A 20,527-nucleotide genomic window follows, 5' to 3' on the forward strand; every position below is an offset into this window, starting at 1 on the left:
CGATTTGGATTCCTTTTATTTCTTTTTCTTCTCTGATTGCTGTGGCTAACACTTCCAAAACTATGTTGAATAATAGTGGTGAGAGTGGGCAACCTTGTCTTGTTCCTGATCTTAGTGGAAATGGTTTCAGTTTTTCACCATTGAGGACAATGTTGGCTGTGGGTTTGTCATATACGGCCTTTATTATGTTGAGGAAAGTTCCCTCTATGCCTACTTTCTGCAGGACTTTTATCATAAATGGGTGTTGAATTTTGTCGAAAGCTTTCTCTGCATCTATTGAGATGATCATATGGTTTTTCTCCTTCAATTTGTTAATATGATGTATCACGTTGATTGATTTGCGTATATTGAAGAATCCTTGCATTCCTGGAATAAACCCCACTTGGTCATGGTGTATGATCCTTTTAATGTGCTGTTGGATTCTGTTTGCTAGTATTTTGTTGAGGATTTTTGCATCTATGTTCATCAGTGATATTGGCCTGTAGTTTTCTTTCTTTGTGACATCTTTGCCTGGTTTTGGTATCAGGGTGATGGTGGCCTCGTAGAATGAGTTGGGGAGTGTTCCTCCCTCTGCAATATTTTGGAAGAGTTTGAGAAGGATAGGTGTTAGCTCTTCTCTAAATGTTTGATAGAATTCGCCTGTGAAGCCATCTGGTCCTGGGCTTTTGTGTGTTGGAAGATTTTTAATCACAGTTTCAATTTCAGTGCTTGTGATTGGTCTGTTCATATTTTCTATTTCTTCCTGGTTCAGTCTCGGCAGGTTGTGCATTTCTAAGAATCTGTCCATTTCTTCCAGGTTGTCCATTTTATTAGCATAGAGTTGCTTGTAGTAATCTCTCATGATCGTTTGTATTTCTGCAGTGTCAGTGGTTACTTCTCCTTTTTCATTTCTAATTCTATTAATTTGAGTCTTCTCCTTTTTTCTCTTGATGAGTCTGGCTAATGGTTTATCAATTTTGTTTATCTTCTCAAAGAACCAGCTTTTAGTTTCATTGATTTTTGCTATTGTTTCCTTCATTTCTTTTTCATTTATTTCTGATCTGATCTTTATGATTTCTTTCCTTCTGCTAGCTTTGGGGTTTTTTTGTTCTTCTTTCTCTAATTGCTTTAGGTGCAAGGTTAGGTTGTTTATTCGAGATGTTTCCTGTTTCTTGATGTAGGCTTGTATTGCTATAAACTTCCCTCTTAGAACTGCTTTTGCTGCATCCCATAGGTTTTGGATCGTCGTGTCTCCATTGTCATTTGTTTCTAGGTATTTTTTGATTTCCCCTTTGATTTCTTCAGTGATCACTTCGTTATTAAGTAGTGTATTGTGTAGCCTCCATGTGTTTGTATTTTTTACAGATCTTTTCCTGTAATTGATATCTAGTCTCATAGCGTTGTGGTCGGAAAAGATACTTGATACGATTTCAATTTTTTTAAATTTACCAAGGCTTGATTTGTGACCCAAGATATGATCTATCCTGGAGAATGTTCCATGAGCACTTGAGAAAAATGTGTATTCTGTTGTTTTTGGGTGGAATGTCCTATAAATATCAATTAAGTCCATCTTGTTTAATGTATCATTTAAAGCTTGTGTTTCCTTATTTATTTTCATTTTGGATGATCTGTCCATTGGTGAAAGTGGGGTGTTAAAGTCCCCTACTATGATTGTGTTACTGTCGATTTCCCCTTTTATGGCTGTTAGTATTTGCCTTATGTATTGAGGTGCTCCTATGTTGGGTGCATAAATATTTACAATTGTTATACCTTCCTCTTGGATCGATCCCTTGATCATTATATAGTGTCCGTCTTTGTCTCTTGTAATTGTCTTTATTTTAAAGTCTATTTTGTCTGATATGAGAATTGCTACTCCAGCTTTCTTTTGATTTCCATTTGCATGGAATATCTTTTTCCATCCCCTCACTTTCAGTCTGTATGTGTCTCTAGGTCTGAAGTGGGTCTCTTGTAGACAGCATATATATGGGTCTTGTTTTTGTATCCATTCAGCCAGTCTGTGTCTTTTGGTGGGAGCATTTAATCCATTTACATTTAAGGTAATTATCGATATGTATGTTCCTATTCCCATTTTCTTAAATGTTTTGGGTTTGTTATTGTAGGTGTTTTCCTTCTCTTGTGTTTCTTGCCTAGAGAAGTTCCTTTAGCATTTGTTGTAAAGCTGGTTTGGTGGTGCTGAACTCTCTCAGCTTTTGCTTGTCTGTAAAGGTTTTAATTTCTCCATCAAATCTGAATGAGATCCTTGCTGGGTAGAGTAATCTTGGTTGTAGCTTTTTCTCCTTCATCACTTTAAGTATATCCTGCCACTCCCTTCTGGCTTGCAGCGTTTCTGCTGAAAGATCAGCTGTTAACCTTATGGGGATGCCCTTGTGTGTTATCTGTTGTTTTTCCCTTGCTGCTTTTAATATGTTTTCTTTATATTTAATTTTTGATAGTTTGATTAATATGTGTCTTGGTGTGTTTCTCCTTGGATTTATCCTGTATGGGACTCTCTGTGCTTCCAGGACTTGATTAACTATTTCCTTTCCCATATTAGGGAAGTTTTCAACTATAATCTCTTCAAATATTTTCTCAGTCCCTTTCTTTTTCTCTTCTTCTTCTGGGACCCCTATAATTCGAATGTTGGTGCGTTTAATGTTGTCCCAGAGGTCTCTGAGACTGTCTTCAGTTCTTTTCATTCTTTTTTCTTTATTCTGGTCTGCAGTAGTTATTTCCACCATTTTATCTTCCAGGTCACTTATCCGTTCTTCTGCCTCAGTTATTCTGCTATTGATCCCATCTAGAGTATTTTTAATTTCATTTATTGTGCTTGTCATCGTTTCTTGGTTCCTCTTTAGTTCTTCTACGTCCTTGTTAAATGTTTCTTGCATTTTGTCTATTCTATTTCCAAGACTTTGGATCATCCTTACTATCATTATTCTGAATTCTTTTTCAGGTAGACTACCTATTTCCTCTTCATTTGTTAGGTCTGGTGTGTTTTGACCCTGCTCCTTCATCTGCTGTGTGTTTTTCTGTCTTCTCATTTTGCTTATCTTTCTGTGTTTGGGGTCTCCTTTTCACAGGCTGCAGGTTCGTAGTTCCCGTTGTTTTTGGTATCTGTCCCCAGTGGCTAAGGTTGGTTCAGTGGGTTGTGTAGGTTTCCTGGTGGAGGGAACTAGTGCCTGTGTTCTGGTGGATGAGGCTGGATGTTGTCTTTCTGGTGGGTTCGTCCACGTCTGGTGGTGTGTTTTGGGGTGTCTGTGGCCTTATTATGATTTTAGGCAGCCTCTCTGTTAATGGATGGGGCTGTGTTCCTCTCTTGCTAGTTGTTTGGCATAGGGTGTCCAGCACTGTAGCTTGCTGGTCGTTGAGTGAAGCTGGGTCTTGATGTTGAGATGGAGATCTGTGAGAGATTTTCGCCGTTTGGTATTACGTGGAGCTGGGAGGTCTCTTGTGGACCAGTGTCCTGAAGTTGGCTCTCCCACCTCAGAGGCACAGCCCTGATGCCTGGCTGGAGCACCGAGAGCCTTCCATCCACACGGCTCAGAATAAAAGGGAGAAAAAATGGAAAGAAAGAAAAAAAAAGAGGATAAAATAAAATAAAATAAAGCAAGTATAATAAAAAATAAGAAAAAAAAATTATTAAGAGTAAATTTATTAAGAAAAAAAATTTTTTTTAATTTTTAAAAATAGATTTATTAATTTTTTATACTAAAAATAAGAAAAAAATTATTTAGAAAAAATTTATTAAGAAAAAAAATTTTTTAATTTTTTAAAATAAAAAATATGAAAAAACTTATTAAAAATTTTTTTAAAAATAGAAAATAAGGAAAAAATTATTAAGAAAACATTTATTAGGGAAAAAAAAAATTTTTAAGCCAAAAAAAAAAAAAAAAAACGGACGGACCTAACCCTAGGACTAACGGTGAGAGCGAAGCTATACAGACAAGATCTCACCCAGAAGCATACACATCTACACTCACAAAAAAAAGGAAAAGGGGAAAAGTTAATATATCCTGCTCCCAAAGTCCATCTCCTAAATTTGGGATGATTCGTTGTCTATTCAGGTATTCAACAGATGCAGGCACATCAAGTTGTTTGTGGAGCTTTAATCCACTGCTTCTGAGGCTGCTGGGAGAGATTTCCCTTTCTCTTCTTTGTTCGTACAGCTCCCGGGGTTCAGCTTTGGATTTGGACCCGCCTCTGCATGTAGGTCCCCTGAGGGCGTCTGTTCCCCGCCCAGACAGAACGGGGTTAAAGGAGCAGCTGATTCGGGGGCTCCGGCTCAGTCAGGCCGGGGGGAGGGAGCGGTACGGAGGAGGCGGGGCGAGCCTGCGGCGGCAGAAGCCGGCGTGACGTTGCAGCAGCCTGAGGCGCGCCGTGCGCTCTCCCGGGGAAGTTGTCCCCGGATTACGGGAGCCTGGCCGTGGCGGGCTGCACAGGCTCCCGGGAGGGGCGGTGTGGAGAATGACCTGTGCTCGCCCACAGGCTGTTTGGTGGCGGCAGCAGCAGCCTTAGCGTCTCATGCCCGTCTCTGGGGTCCGCGCTGATAGCCGCGGCTCGCGCCCGTCTCTGGAGTTCGTTTAAGTGGCGCTCTGAATCCCCTCTCCTTGCACGCCGCGAAACAAAGAGGCAAGAAAAAGTCTCCTGCCTCTTCGGCAGCTGCAGACTTTTTCTCGTGCACCCTCCCGGCTAGTTGTGGTGCGCTAGACCCTTCAGGCTGTGTTCACGCAGCCAACCCCAGTCCTCTCCCTGAGATCCGACCGAAGCCCGCGCCTCAGCTCCCAGCCCCCGCCCGCCCCGGCGGGTGAGCAGACAAGCCTCTCGGGCTGGTGAGTGCTGCTCGGCGCCGAGCCTCTGTGCGGGAATCTCTCCGTTTTTCCCTCTGCGTCCCTGTTGCTGTGGGATCCGCGCTGATAGCCGCGGCTCGCGCCCGTCTCTGGAGCTCGTTTAGGCGGCGCTCTGAATCCCCTCTCCTTGCGCGCCGCGAAACAAAGAGGCAAGAAAAATTCTCTTGCCTCTTTGGCAGCTGCAGTCTTTTTCCCGGACTCCCTCCCGGCTAGCACCGAAGCCCGAACCCCAGCTCCCAGGCCCCGCCCGCCCTGGCGGCTGAGCAGACAAGCCTCTCGGGCTGGTGAGTGCTGGTCGGCACCGCTCCTCTGTGCGGGAATCTCCGCTTTGCCCTCCGCACCACTGTGGCTGCGCTCTCCTCCGTGGCTCCGAAGCTTCCCCCCTCTGCTACCCGCAGTCTCTGCCCACGAAGGGGCTTCCTAGTGTGTGGAAACCTTTCCTCCTTCACAGCTCCCTCCCACTGGTGCAGGTCCCGTCCCTATTCTTTTGTCTCTGTTATTTCTTTTTCCTTTTGCCCTACCCAAGTACGTGGGGATTTTCTTGCCTTTTGGGAGGTCTGACGTCTTCTGCCAGCGTTCAGTGGGTGTTCTGTAGGAGCAGTTCCACGTGTAGATGTATTTCTGATGTATCTGTGGGGAGGAAGGTGATCTCCGCGTCTTACTCTTCCGCCATCTTGCCCCTCCTCCCCAAGATGTGGCATTTTGGTAACTAAATAGAAGATAGTTTCTGCATAATCCAGTTGTGAATCAGAGCTGGTGAAGCAATGTAAATCTTTGACCTGTATCATATAAGCAATAGCATACGTAATTGTAAATATATTTTAAGATTGAGTGCAGTAAACTTATTTTTTTAATGCTCTGTAGCTTAAAGCAGACTAAGTGCTAAAACGCAGCAAGATGTGTATTAAGAAAAGTTTCGCTTCACTTAATACTCCTCAAAGGAATTCCAATAAAAGGAAATCTACTACAACTGCTTTTGAATATTTTCTTTTAATGAGTTATAACCATGAATGCAAATATTTATCAGTTGCTTTAGCATTTTGGTAAAAGTAGGGGATAGACTATACTTTATAACTGAAAATGAAACTTAGTTACAATAGTGTTTGGATAATAACCTTACCTATTGCATTAACCTTTATAAATCTTTATGGCTAAAGTTGCAATTTTCAATTAATTGACTGTGGAATTATATACCCATTTCCTGATGGTATTTTGTGGGTTTTTTTCTGGATGCTACAGCAACTGGTACATTCTCCCATGCATGGTACAGTTTGTGTTATAAGACTCTCCGTTAAGATACTATGTTTATGTATGCGCATTATTTCTCTGTACTATAAATATAAATTATATTATTTCAAAGTCATGCATGGTGTTTTTATAGTAAAATGGCATTCGCTACAACACTTCACTTGTCACTTGGTAGATCAAAACACATTAGCTTCTGTCTTAGTAAATGTGGGCTACTATAACAAAAGTACAATAGACTGTGTGGTTAAACAATAGAAATTTATTTCTCACAGTTCTGGAATCTGAGAAGTTCAAGATCAAGGTGCCCAAGGTGCTGGCCAATTCTATTCCTAGTGAAGGCCCTGTTCCTGGTTTGCAGATAGACATCTTGCTGTGTTTTCACACAAGAGGGAGAGAGGGAGAGAGAGAGAATATGCTCCTCATAAGGACACTAAACCCATCGTGAGGGCTCCACCCTTATGACCCAACTGCCTCTCAAAGGCCTCATCTCCAAATACCATCACACTGGGGATTAGGGTTTCAGCATATGAATTGTGGAGGGACACAAACATTCAGTCCATAGCAGCGTTCCAAAAAGGCTTTATAAATTTGGACATCTATCCTATTAATTGACTTGATATTAGAATGATTGATCTAGAGCCAAATGTTAAGAAGCTAAAGCATTAACAAAGTTTCATATGAACCCATCAATTCTAAAATATTTTAGATTTTAAAATACCAACAAGAATCTATTCTTCAAAGTAACTGGTTTTGAATTGCCTGTCTACTGAGACAGAGGCTTTTAATTTTGTATCCTATTAATATCTTTTTTTTTTAACATCTTTATTGGAGTATAATTGCTTTACAACGGTGTGTTAGTTTCTGCTTTATAACAAAGTGAATCAGTTACACATATACATATATCCCCATATCTCCTCCCTCTTGTGTCTCCCTCCCACCCTCCCTATCCCACCCCTCTAGGTGGACACAAAGCACTGAGATGATCTCCCTGTGCTATGCAGCTGATTCCCACTAGCCATCCATTTTACATTTGGTAGTGTGTATATGTCCATGCCACTCTCTCACTTTGTCCCATCTTACCCTTCCCTCTCCCTGTGTCCTCAACTCCATTCTCTAGTAGGTCTGCATCTTTATTCCCATCCTGCCCCTAGGTTCCTCATGACCTTTTTTTTTTTTTTTTTAGATTCCATATATATGTGTTAGCATACGGAATTTGTTTTTCTCTTTCTGACTTACTTCACTCTGTATGACAGACTCTAGGTCCATCCACCTCACTACAAATAATGCAATTTCGTTTCTGTTTATGGCTGAGTAATATCCCATTGTATATATGTGCCACATCTTCTTTATCCGTTCATCTGTCAATGGACACTTAGGTTAATTCCATGTCCTGGCTATTGTAAATAGAACTGAAATGAACATTGTGATCCATGACTCTTTTTGAATGATGGTTTTCTCAGGGTATATGCCCAGTAGTGGGATTGCTGGGTCCTATGGTAGTTCTATTTTTAGTTTTTTAAGGAACCTCCATTCTGATCTCCATAGTGGCTGTATCAATTTACATTCCCACCAACAGTGCAAGAGGGTTCCCTTTTCTCCAAACCCTCCCCAGCATTTATTGTTTGTAGATTTTTTGATGATGGCCATTCTGACTGGTTTGAGGTGATACCTCATTGTAGTTTTGATTTGCATTTCTCTAATGATTAGTGATGTTGAGCATCCTTTCATGTGTTTGTTGACAATCTGTATATCTTCTTTGGAGAAATGTCTATTTAGGTCTTCTGCCCATTTTTGGATTGAGTTGTTTGTTTTTTTGATATTGAGCTTCATGAGCTGCTTGTAAATTTTGGAGATTAATCCTTTATCAGTTGCTTAATTTGCAAATATTTTCTCCCATTCTGAGGGTTGTCTTTTCGTCTTGTTTATGGTTTCCTTTGCTGTGCAAAAGCTTTGAAGTTTCATTAGGTCCCATTTGTTTATTTTTGTTTTTATTTCCATTTCTCTAGGAGGTGAGTCAAAAAGGATCTTGCTGTGATTTATGTCATGGAGTGTTCTGCCTGTGTTTTTCCTCTAAGAGTTTTATAGTGTCTGGCCTTACATTTAGGTGTTAAACCTATTTTGAGTTTATTTTTGTGTATGGTGTTAGAGAGTGTTCTAATTTCATTCTTTTACATGTAGCTGTCCAGTTTTCTCAGCACCACTTATTGAAGTGGCTGTCTTTTCTCCATTGTATATTCTTGGCTCCTTTATCAAAAATAAGGTGATCATATGTGCATGGGTTTATCTCTGGGCTTTCTATCCTGTTCCACTGATCTCTATTTCTGTTTTTGTGGCAGTACCATACTGTCTTGATTACTGTAGCTTTGTAGTATAGTCTGAAGTCAGGGAGCCTGATTCCTCCAGCTCCATTTTTCTTTCTCAAGATTGATTTGGCTATTCAGGGTCTTTTGTGTTTCCATACAAATTGTGAAATTTTTTGTTCTAGTTCTGTGAAAAATGCCATTTGTAGTTTGACAGGGATTGCATCGAATCTGTAGATTGCTTTGGGTAGTATAGTCATTTTCACAATATTGATTCTTCCAATCCAAGAACATGGTATATCTCTCCATCTGTTTGTATCATCTTTAATTTCTTTCAGCAGTGTCTTATAGTTTTCTGCATACAGGTCTTTTTCTCCTTAGGTAGGTTTATTCCTAGGTATTTTATTCTTTTTGTTGCAGTGGTAAATGGGAGTGTTTCCTTAATTTCTCTTTCAGATTTTTCATCATTAGTGTATAGGAATGCAAGAGAATTCTGTGCCTTAATTTTGTGTGCTGCTACTTTACCAAATTCATTGATTAGATCTAGTAGTTTTCTGCTAGCATCTTAAGGATTCTCTATGTATAGTATCATGTCATCTGCAAAGAGTGACAGCTTTACTTCTTCTTTTCCAATTTGGATTCTTTTTATTTCTTTTTCTTCTCTGATTGCTGTCACTAAAACTTTCAAAACAATGTTGAATAATAGTGGAAGGAATGGGCAACCTTGTCTTGTTCCTGATCTTAGTGGAAATGGTTTCAGTTTTTCACCATTGAGAACGATGTTGGCTGTGGGTTTGTCATATATGGCCTTTATTATGTTGAGGTAAGTTCCCTCTATGCCTACTTTCTGGAGGGTTTTTATCATAAACGGGTGTTGAATTTTGTCAAAAGCTTTTTCTGCGTGTATTAAGATGATCATATGGTTTTTCTCCTTCATTTTGTTAATATGGTGTATCACATTGATTGATTTGTGTATATTGAAGAATCCTTGCAATTTCTGGGATAAACACCACTTGATCATTGTGTATGATCCTTCTAATGTGCTGTTGGTTTCTTTTTGCTAGTATTTTGTTGAGGATTTTTGCATCCATTTTCCTCAGTGATATTGGCCTGTAGTTTTCTTTTTTTGTAACATCTTTGTCTGGTTTTGGTATCAGGGTGATTTTGGCCTTGTAGAATGAGTTTGGGAGTGTTCCTGCCTCTGCTATATTTTGGAAGAGTTTGAGAAGGATAGGTGTTAGCTCTTCTCTAAATGTTTGACAGAATTCACCTGTGAAGCCATCTGGTGCTGGGCTTTTGTTTGTTGGAAGATTTTTAATCACAGTTTCAATTTCAGTGCTTGTGATTGGTCTGTTTATATTTTCTATTTCTTCCTGGTTCAGTCTTGGAAGGTTGTGCTTTTCTAAGAATTTGTCCATTTCTTCCAGGTTGTCCATTTTATTGGCATATAGTTGCTTGTGGTAGTCTCTCATGATCCTTTGTATTTCTGCAGTGTCAGTTGTTACTTCTCCTTTTTCATTTCTAATTCTATTTATTTGAGTCTTCTCCCTTTTTTTCTTGATGAGTCTGGCTAATGGTTTTTCCATTTTGTTTATCTTTTCAAAGAACCAGCTTTTAGTTTTATTTATCTTTGCTATCTTTTCCTTCATTTCTTTTTCATTTATATCTGATATGATCTTTATGATTTCTTTCCTTCTGCTAACTTCGGGGTTTTTTGTGTTTCTTTCTCTAATTGCTTTAGGTGTAAGGTTAGGTTGTTTATTTGAGATTTTTCTTGTTTCTTGAGGTAAGATTGTATTGCTATAAACTTCCCTCTTAGAACTGCTTTTGCTGCATCACATAGATTTTTGGTCATTGTGTTTTCATTGTCATTTGTTTCTAGGTATTTTTTTATTTCCTCTTTGATTTCTTCAGTGATCTCTTGGTTATTAAGTAGTGTATTGTTCAGCCTCCATGTCTTTCTATTTTTTACATGTTTTTTCCTGTAATTGATATCTAGTCTCATAGTGTTGTGATCAGAAAAGATACTTAATATGATTTCAATTTTTGTAAATTTACCAAGGCTCGATTTGTGACCCAATATATGATCTATCCTGGAGAATCTTCCATGAGCACTTGAGAAGAAAGTGTATTCACTTGTTTTTGGATGGAATGTCCTATAAATGTCAATTAAGTCCATCTTGTTTAATGTATCATTTAAAGCTTGTGTTTCCTTAATTATTTTCATTTTGGATGATCTGTCCATTGGTGAAATTGGGGTGTTAAAGTCCCCTACTATGATTGTGTTACTGTCGATTTCCCTTTTTATGACTGTTAGCGTTTGCCTTATGTATTGAGGTGTTCCTATGTTGGGTGCATAAATATTTACAATTGTTATATCTTTTTCTTGGATTGATCTCTTGATCATTATGCAGTGTTCTTCTTTCTCTCTTGTAATAGTCTTTGTTTTAAAGTCTATTTTGTCTGATATGAGAATTGCTACTCTAGCTTTCTTTTTATTTCCATTTGCATGGTATATCCTTTTCCATCCCCTCACTTTCAGTCTCTATTTGTCTCTAGGTCTGAAGTGGGTCTCTTGTAGACAGCATATATACGGGTCTTGTTTTTGTATCCATTCAGCCAGTCAATGTCTTTTGGTTGGAGCATTTAATCCATTTACATTTAAGGTAATTATCAATATGTATGTTCCTATTACCATTTTCTTAATTGTTTTGGGTTTGTTATTTTAGGTCTTTTCTTTCTCTTATGTTTCATGCCTAGAGAAGTTCCTTTAGCATTTGTTGTATAGGTGGTTTGGTGGTGCTGAAATGTCTTAGCTTTTGCTTGTCTGTAAAGGTTTTAATTTCTCCGTCGAATCTGAATGAGATCCTTGCTGGGTAGAGTAATCTTGATTGTAGGTTTTTCCCTTTCATCACTTTAAATGTGTCTGCCACTCCCTTCTGGCTTGCTGAGTTTCTGCTGAAAGATCAGCTGTTAACCTTATGGGGATTCTCTTTTATGTTATTTGTTGTTTTTCCCTTGCTGCTTTTAATATTTTTTCTTTGTATTTAATTTTTGATAGTTTGATTAATATGTGTCTTGGTGTGTTTCTCCTTGGATTTATGCTGTATGGGACTCTCTGCGCTTCCTGGACTTGATTGGCTATTTCCTTTCCCACATTAGGGAAGTTTTCAATATAATCTCTTCAAATATTTTCTCAGTCCCTTTCTTTTTCTCTTCTTCTTCTGGGACCCCTATAATTCGAATGTTGGTGTGTTTAATGTTGTCCCAGAGGTCTCTGAGGCTGTCCTCAATTCTTTTCATTCTTTTTTCTGCTGTGCAGTATTTATTTCCACTATTTTATTTTCCAGGTCAGTTATCCGTTCTTCTACCTCAGTTATTCTGCTATTGATTCCTTCTAGAGAATTTTTAATTTCATTTATTGTGTTGTTCATCATTGTTTGTTTGCTCTTTAGTTCTTCTAGGTCCTTGTTAAACATTTCTTGTAATTTTTCCATTCTATTTCCAAGATTTTGGATCATCTTTACTATCATTACTCTGAATCCTTTTTCAGGTAGACTGCCTATTTTCTCTTCATTTGTTTGGTCTGGTAGGTTTTTACCTTGCTCCTTCGTCTGCTGTGTGTTTGTCTGTCTTCTCATTTTGCTTAACTTACTGTGTTTTGGGTCTCCTTTTTGCAGACTGCATGTTCGTAGTTCCCATTGTTTTTGGTGTCTGCCCCCAGTGGCTATGGTTGGTTCAGTGGGTTGTGTAGGCTTTCTGGTGGAGGGGAGTGGTGCCTGTGTTCTGGTGAATGAGGCTGGATCTTGTCTTTCTGGTGGGCAGGACCACGTCTGGTGGTGTGTTTTACGGTGTCTGTGACCTTATTATGATTTTAGGCAGCCTTTCTGCTAGTGGGTGGGTTGTGTTCCTGTCTTGCTAGTTGTTTGGCAGAGGCTCTCCAGCACTGTAGCTTGCTGTTCGTTGAGTGGAGCTGTTTCTTGGCGTTGACATGGAGATCTCTGGGAGATTTTTGCCGTTTGGTAATACGTGAGGCTGGGAGGTCTCTGGTGGACCAATGTCCTGAACTCGGCTCTCCCACCTTAGAGGAACAAGCCTGACACCTGGCTGGAGCACCAAGACCCTGTTATCCACATGGCTCAGAATAAAAGGGAGATAAAAAGAAAGAAAGAAAGAAAAAAAATAAAATAAAGTTATGAAAATAAAAAATTAAAAATAATTATTAAAAATGATAAAAAATTAAAAACTAATAAAAACAAAGCAAGTAAGAAATAAAGAAGAGAGCAACCAAACCAGAAAACAAATCCACCAATGATAATAAGTCCTAAAAACTATAGTAAAAAAAAAAGAACAAAAAAAAAGAAACAAAAAAATCGGACAGACAGAACTGGAAGAGAAATGGTAAAAGCAAAGCTCTGCAGACAAAATCACAAACAGAAGCATACATATACACACTCACCAAAGGGAAAAGGGAAAAAATATATATATATATCGTTGCTCCCAAAGTCCACCCTCTCAATTTGAGATGATTTGTTGTCTATTCAGGTATTCCAGAGATGCAGGGTACATCAAGTTGATTGTGGAGATTTAATCTGCTGCTCCTGAGGCTGCTCAGAGAAATTTCCCTTTCTTTTCTTTGTTCGCACAGCTCCTGGGGTTCAGCTTTGGATTGGCCCCACCTCTGTGTGTAGGTCGCCTGAGGGCATCTCTTCTTTGCTCAGACAGGACGGGGTTAAAGGAGCAGCTGCTTCGGGGGCTCTGGCTCACTCAGGCCGGGGGGAGGGAGGGGTATAGCTGCGGGGCGAGCCTGCAGCGGCAGAGGCCAGGGTGACGTTGCACCAGCCTGAGGCGCGCCGTGTGTTCTCCTGGGGAAGTTTCCCTGGGTCATGGGACCCTGGCAGTGGCGGACTGCACAGGCTCCCAGGAGGGGAGTTGTAGATAGTGACCTGTGCTTGCACACAGGCTTCTTGGTGGCTGTAGCAGCAGCCTTAGCATTTCACGCCCATCTCTGGGGTCCGCGTTGATAGCCACGGCTTGTGCCCATCTCTGGAGCTTGTTTAGGTGGTGCTCTGAATTCCCTCTCTTTGTGCACCCTGAAACAATGGTCTCTTGCCTCTTAGGTGGGTCCAGACTTTTTCCCGGACTCTCTCCCGGCTAGCCGTGGCGCACTAGACCCCTTCAGGCTATGTTCACGCAGCCAACCCCAGTCCTCTCCCTGGGATCTGACCTCTGAAGCCTGAGCCTCAGCCCCCAGCCCGCACCCTCCCCAGCGGGTGAGCAGACAAGCCTCTTGGGCTGGTGAGTGCTGGTTGGCACCAATCCTATGTGCGGGAATCTCTCTGCTTTTCCCTCTGCACCTGTTGCTGTGCTCTCCTCCATGGCTCCGAACCTTGCCCCCTGCCCACCCTCTGTCTCCGTCAGTGAAGGGGCTTCCTAGTGTGTGGAAACCTTTCCATCTTCACAGCTCCCTCCCAGAGGTGCAGGCCCTATCCCTATTCTTTTGTCTCTGTTTTCTTACTTTTCCCCTACCCAGTTACGTGGGGAGTTTCTTGTCTTTTGGGGCATCTGAGGTCTTCTGCCAGCATTCAGTAGGTGTTCTGTAGGAGTTGCTCCACATATAGATATATTTCTGATGTATTTGTGGGGAGGAAGGTCATCTCCATGTCTCACTCTTCTGCCATCTTGAAGGTCTCCTCCCTATTAATATCTTTATATCTACTCTGCTATTTCACTGTTTATGTTCATTGTCAATATTCTACACTCCAAGTTTTTATTTCCTCTCCCACAGTGTCTTTTAAATGCCCTCTAATTTAGTTTCATTCATCACCACTCTTCTAAAGTTACATCCTATATACTGTACAGTGACCTCCCTATAAGTCTCCTCTTGAAATATTTGATATAGTAGACCTCTAACACTGTTCATATGCAAGGCATGGCATGTGATAGACACTCAAAATAAGTATTGGTTAACATGCAAATGGAGAAAAAAATAACCTCTCCCTATTTACTGTCTATAATGTTGTAGTAGCTAAATTTATTAACTAGACTGTTTCCTTCTTTGACTCTTCTCCTCCCTCTCTATGTGCAGTCCCCCAAGGTCCAGTCCTTAGTTATTTAGGTTTTCTCTCTGTGTGATCTTTCACTTAGAGAAACCTCAACTATTGCCTCTACATGAATAACTCCATTCTTTTTCTCCAGGCAAGCTTCCTCATGAGCTTCAGTTATATATCTACGATTTTCCTCTAGACACTTCTATTTGGATATCCTGCATCTTTTCAAACATAATTGATTCAAAATCAAGCACAAGATATTCCTCTCCTCCTTCTTTCTGTATTTCTTTATTTCCATCATAGTATTACCTTTTTCATAGCCACTTTTCATTTTTATCTTCTTCTAGTCACTGTACATACTAAATGTTTATTGCATTTCTTAGAAAATATTCTGAGTTGTTCTTCCTTTCCATTATCAATGTTAGTGTACTCCTTGTTAGTGACCCTGAAACAGACCATCTTCCAGTCATTTCATCCTGTAAACTACTGCCAGAATTTATTTCTTAAACTATCTCTTTCTTCATGAATCTCCTTTAGTCAAAAACCTTCAAGAGCTAGACTATGGAAGTGGTTTTCAAAAGCCTTTTTAAAAAAAAATTACTAAACAACTTCAGTTAAATAAAATCTTGTATGGGAACCAAACAAATAAAACAGTAAATCTGTAGTTGTTTTGGCTGAAAATATTTAAGGCCTCTTGTATTTGGGCTTTACCTACACATTGTCCCCTGGGCAGTTCTTTAGAATTTCTGGTACATTTTAGAATACAATTTGAAACCTATGGCCTCTAGTACAAAATCTTTGTTTAGGATTTAGGCCCTGTTCCATTTAACCAATCTGTTTGCTACATAAAACTTTTTCCATGTAAATTTGTGCCTTGACTTCTGTCATGTTTAGTGCCCAGAATGCTGTTAAACCACCTTTCTGCTTCTTTAAATCTTATTCATATCCCCAATGCAGTTCAGTCATCACCTCTTCACTGAACATGTGAATGAATATGTAGGAATAAAAGAGTTGAGTATCTTTTCTCACTATGTAGATATATTTTGAGGGGGTACTGTTTTCTTTTTTTGGAAATTACTTCTGATTTGCATTTAATTATTACATACACAGAGGTCCGTGCAGGCGTATCTTGGAGATATTGCAGGTTTGATTCCAGACCACCGCAATAAAGCAAATATCCCAATAACAGGAGTCACAGAAATTTTTTGGTTTCCCAGTGCATATAAAAGTTATGTTTACACTGTACTGTAGTCTATTAAATGTGCAATAATGTTATGTCTTAAAAAAATGCACATACCTTAATTTAAAAATACTTTATTGCTAAAAGATGCTAAACATCTTTTGAGCCTTCAGCAAGTCATACTCTTTTTGTTGGTAGTTGGTATAGTGTCTTACCTTGATGTTGCCTGCTGACTGATCAGGGTGGTGGTTGCTGAAGAGCTACGTGGCCGTGGCAGTTTCTTCAAATAAGACAACAATGAAATTTGTTGCATCAATTGACTCTTCCTTTCATGAATGGTTTTTCTATAGCATGCATGCTGTTTGGTAGCATTTTACCCACCGTAGAACTTCTTTCAAAATTGGAGTCATTCCTTTCAAACCCTGCTGCTGCTTTGTCAACTAACTTTATGTAATATTCTAAATCCTTTGTTATCAAAATTTCAACAGTCTTCATAACATCTTCACCAGGAGTAGATTCCATCTCAAGAAACCACTTTCTTTGCTCAACCATAAGAAATGACTCCTCATCCATTAAAGGTTTACCATGAGACTGCAACAATTCAGTCATCTTCAGACTCCATTTCTAATTTTAGTCCTCTTACTATTTCCACATCTGTGGTTTCTTCCTTCACTGAGTCTTGAATCCCTCAGTCATTCAACTTCTTCCAAACTCCTGTTAAGGTTGATATTTTCACCTCTTCCCATGAATTACAAATATTCTTAATGGCATCTAGAATGATGAACACTTTCCAGAAGGTTTTTAATTGAGCTTCCCCACATCTGTCAGAGGAATCACTCTCTATGGCAGCTAGATCCTTTTGAAGTATATATTTATATTTTGACTGCACCACGTGTCTTGCAGGATCTTAGTTCCCTAACCAGGAGACCAGGGGTCAAACTTGGGCCCCTCTGCAGTGGAAGCATAGAGTCCTAACCACTGGACTGCCAGAAAACTCCCAAAATATATTTATTAAATAATAAGACTCGAAAGTCAAACTGACTCCGTGATCCATGGGCTGCAGAATGGATGTTGTGTTAGCAGCCATAAAAACATCATTAATCTCATCACACATCTCCATCAGAGCTCTTGGGTGACTAGGTACATTGTCAATGTGCAGTAATATTTTGAAAGGAATCTTTTTTTCTGAACAGTAGGTCTCAGCAGTGGGCTTAAAATATTCAGCAAACCATGTTGTTAACAGATGAGCCATCATCCAGGCTTTGTTATTCTGTTTATAGAGCACAGGCAGAATAGATATAGCATAATTCTTAAAGGCCCTAGGATTTTTGGAATGGTAAATGAGTATTGGGTTCAACTTACAGTCACCAGCTAATTAGCCCCTACAAAGAGAGTCAGCCTGTCCTTGAAGCTTTGAAGCCAGGCATTGACTTCTCCTCTCTAGCTATAGAGTTGGCCAAAAAGTGCCTTCAGTTTTTAAGTAAAAATAAAAGACACATTTTTCATTTTCACCAAGAGCTTTACTGACCAACATATCTGCCCTTTTGTTCCACTACCTTCTGCCAATTTTCAGGCAACTTCATAATTCCAACTTCTCCAAAATTTTATCTTTTCGAGGAAAGAACTGTTACAGGTGCCTTTTACAGTCTTCCAGGGAATTGAAATTTTTTCCATTAAGAGAAGTTTGTAAAGACCGAAATAAGTGGAAATCCAAAGGTGAAATGTCTGGTGAATACGGCAGATGAATCAGAACTTCCCAGCCAAGCTGTAACAGTTTTTGCCTGGTCATCAAAGAAACATGTGGTCTTGTGTTATCCTGATGGAAGATTATGCATTTTCTGTTGTCTAATTCTGGATGCTTTTTGTCGAGTGCTGCTTTCCGTTGGTCTAACTGGGAGCAGCACTTGTTGGAATTAATCATTTAGTTTTCCCGAAGGAGCTCATAATAGAGGACTCCCTTCCAATCCCACCATATACACAATATCACCTTCTTTGGATGAAGACCTGCCTTTGGTGTGGTTGGTGGTGGTTCATTTTGTTTGCCCCACAATCTCTTCTGTTCCACATTATTGTACAGTATCCACTTTTCATCACCCGTCACAATTTGTTTTAAGAACGGAACATTTTCATTATGTTTAAGTAGAGAATCGCATGCGGAAATATGGTCAAGAAGGTTTTTTTCGCTTAACTTATGTGGAACCCAAACATCATAAGTGATTAATATAACCAAGCTGGTGCAAATGGTTTTCAACGCTTGATTTGGATATTTTGAGTTTGTCGGCTGTCTTCCACGTGGTATAACATTGATTGTTCTCAGTTAATGTCTCGATTTGATTGCTATCAACTTCAACTGGTCTACCCGACTGTGGAGCATCATCCAGTGAGAAATCTCCAGCACGAAGCTTCACAAACCACTTTTGACACGTTCAGTCAGTCACAGCACCTTTTCCATACACTGCACAAATCATTTTTTTGCGTTTCAGTTGCTTTTTTACCTTTCTTGAAATAATAAAGCATAATATGCCAAAAATGTTGCTTTTTTCCTTCCATCTTCAATACTAAAATTGCTACAGAAAAATTCACCAATTTTGATAAGTCTTTTTTAAACACACGCTGATATGACAGCTGTCACATACAATCTAACAAAATTGTTTTGAATGAAGTTAAAGACAACTAAGTGCTACTAGAGCCATCTTATGGAAAAAAACCAAACAAAACTTTTGGCCATCCCAATATGAAAGTCCTCGATGGCATCCTCTTCCAAAAGAGGGCTGTTTTGTCTACAGTAAAAATCTGTTGTTTAGTGTAGCCACCTTCATTAATTATCATAGCTAAATCTTCTGGATAACTTTCTGCAGCTTCTATATCAGCACTTGCTGCTTCACCTTGCACTTTTATGTTATGGAGATGGCATCTTTACTTAAACCAACATCTGCTAGCTTCAAACTTTTCATCTGTAGCTTCCTTACCTCTCTCAGCCTTCACAAAATTGAAGAGAGTTAGGGCCTTGCTCTGGATTAGCCTTTGGCTTAAGGGAATGTTGTGCCGGGTTTGATCTCTACCCAGACCACTAAAACTTTCTCCATATCAGAATTAAAGCTGTTTTGCTTTCTTATTATTCATGTGTTCACTGGAAGAGCACTTTTAATTTCCTTCAAGAACTTTTCCTTTGCATTTACAACTTAGCTGACTAATATTTAGTGCAAGAGGCCTAGCTTTTGACCTATCTCAGGTTTTGGCATGTCTTCGTCACTAAGTTTAGTCATTTCTAGCATTTGATTTCTACTGCCCCATGGTAGGGGTACTACTTGGCCTAATTTCAATATTGTTGTGTCTCAGGGAATAGAGAGACCCAAGGAGAGAGAGAGAGATGGGGAAGCAATCAGAACACACACAACACTTATGAATTAAGTTTGCTATCTTACATGGGCACGGTTTGTGCTACCCCAAAACAATTACAATAGTAATATCAAAGATCACTGATTATATATTACCATAACACATATAATTTTAATAATGAAAAAGTTTGAAATATTGTGAGAATTACGTGAACAAATGCTATTAGAAAAATGGTGCTGATAGGCTTGCTAGAAGCAGGGTTGCTACAAACCTTGAATTTGTAAAAAACACAGTATCTGAAAAGTGCAATAAAGTGAAGTGCAATAAAATGAAGTATGCTTGTATTTTATGCTTATCATATTTCAAATCCCTGAACTGAATGACTTTAAGCATTCAAAAGGATGGGTCAAGAGTGATGCTAAATTTAAATGTTAAGATAACAAATCTAAGAATAATATCCATGTGACCAAAATCAATAATTTAAAACATGCTTTATTATTTTTACATTTGTTTTCTCTTAGGGCCTGCAACATACAATCCTGTTTTAAAGAAATCTTGCTCCATACCCTTATTTGTTAAAGCATCAAAGCGTTTTAAAGATTCCAAAGAGATTACTCCTGGTCCAGCGACATATGAGGTTTGTCAATGATATTTCTCTTTTAATAATAACACAAGAATGGAAAAATTTCCAGAAGGTACTGGAAATGTCTTCATTAAAGTCCTTTCCATATGTTCTATTCTTATTACTAACCAAAATCTTTTGGCTAAGAAAGGCTTTTTTAAAGATAAATTCTGACATTTCTGAAAGAATTATTTAAGAATTTAAGAATTATTTAACAATTTATCTATAAATAGCCTCTACAGCACAAATATTTATAATTTCTATATCCCTGCAACTCTAAATATTTACTTGTTTACATACACAAATTGAAATAGAAATTTCCAACTGTTTATTGAAATCAAGAATTTATTAGAGTGCTCAGAAGAAGAAAGCCCTGTGGATCCAATAAAACCAGGTATTGATCTTTTATTTTCTTTTAATAAATGCAGGTGGTTTGTAATAAATAAATGTCTCATTATGCTGTGGGTCTTCTGATTGTAAGGAGGAGGTTTAAATAAACTGCAGTGTTTTAGAAATTGTGTTCACTCTAGGCTTTTATTCCCCATTTGGTGTGAAAAGGTTTTCCCGTTGGCTTATAGCAATTAATTTAAGAGTGCAAACCATAATGAATGTTCTTATTTGGGTTAGTTAATGACAAATTTATTTTTATTGAATGTATGTTTTTCTACTTATTCAAAATGTCATAATCCAAAGAATTTTTCAGCATCCTGTCAAAAGCACATTTATAATATATCAGAAGAGGAAGAAAAAGAAAATCAAATGAATAATGAAAGACTTGTTATTTTACTTGTTGGCTGTTGATTCCCCCAAAATATCACTGTTACTTTCTACTGATAAGCAAATCTAATTTTATAAGACTTACTTCACAAAGGGAAAATCTGCTAGACAGAGTCTTAGTAGTAGTTCAGAAGGTGAAAGTCAAGGGAGGATACATTATATATATACAGTGTTTTAGGGCCTTG

At 38.9% G+C, this 20,527-nt stretch overlaps 1 protein-coding gene across 1 annotated transcript in view; it reads left to right on the forward strand.

Annotated features, from left to right (window-relative positions):
• Positions 1 to 19,592, forward strand: part of STPG2 (sperm tail PG-rich repeat containing 2) — a 341,555-nt gene extending 321,963 nt beyond the window's left edge. Inside the window, exon 10 of the mRNA XM_061191041.1 lies at positions 19,465 to 19,592. Coding sequence (XP_061047024.1) covers positions 19,465 to 19,592 — 128 coding nt within the window. The remainder of the gene's footprint in view (positions 1 to 19,464) is intronic.
• Positions 19,593 to 20,527: the final 935 nt, after the last annotated feature.

Source organism: Eubalaena glacialis, chromosome 5 (assembly GCF_028564815.1).
Source record: "Eubalaena glacialis isolate mEubGla1 chromosome 5, mEubGla1.1.hap2.+ XY, whole genome shotgun sequence".
Lineage (NCBI taxonomy): Eukaryota > Metazoa > Chordata > Mammalia > Artiodactyla > Balaenidae > Eubalaena > Eubalaena glacialis.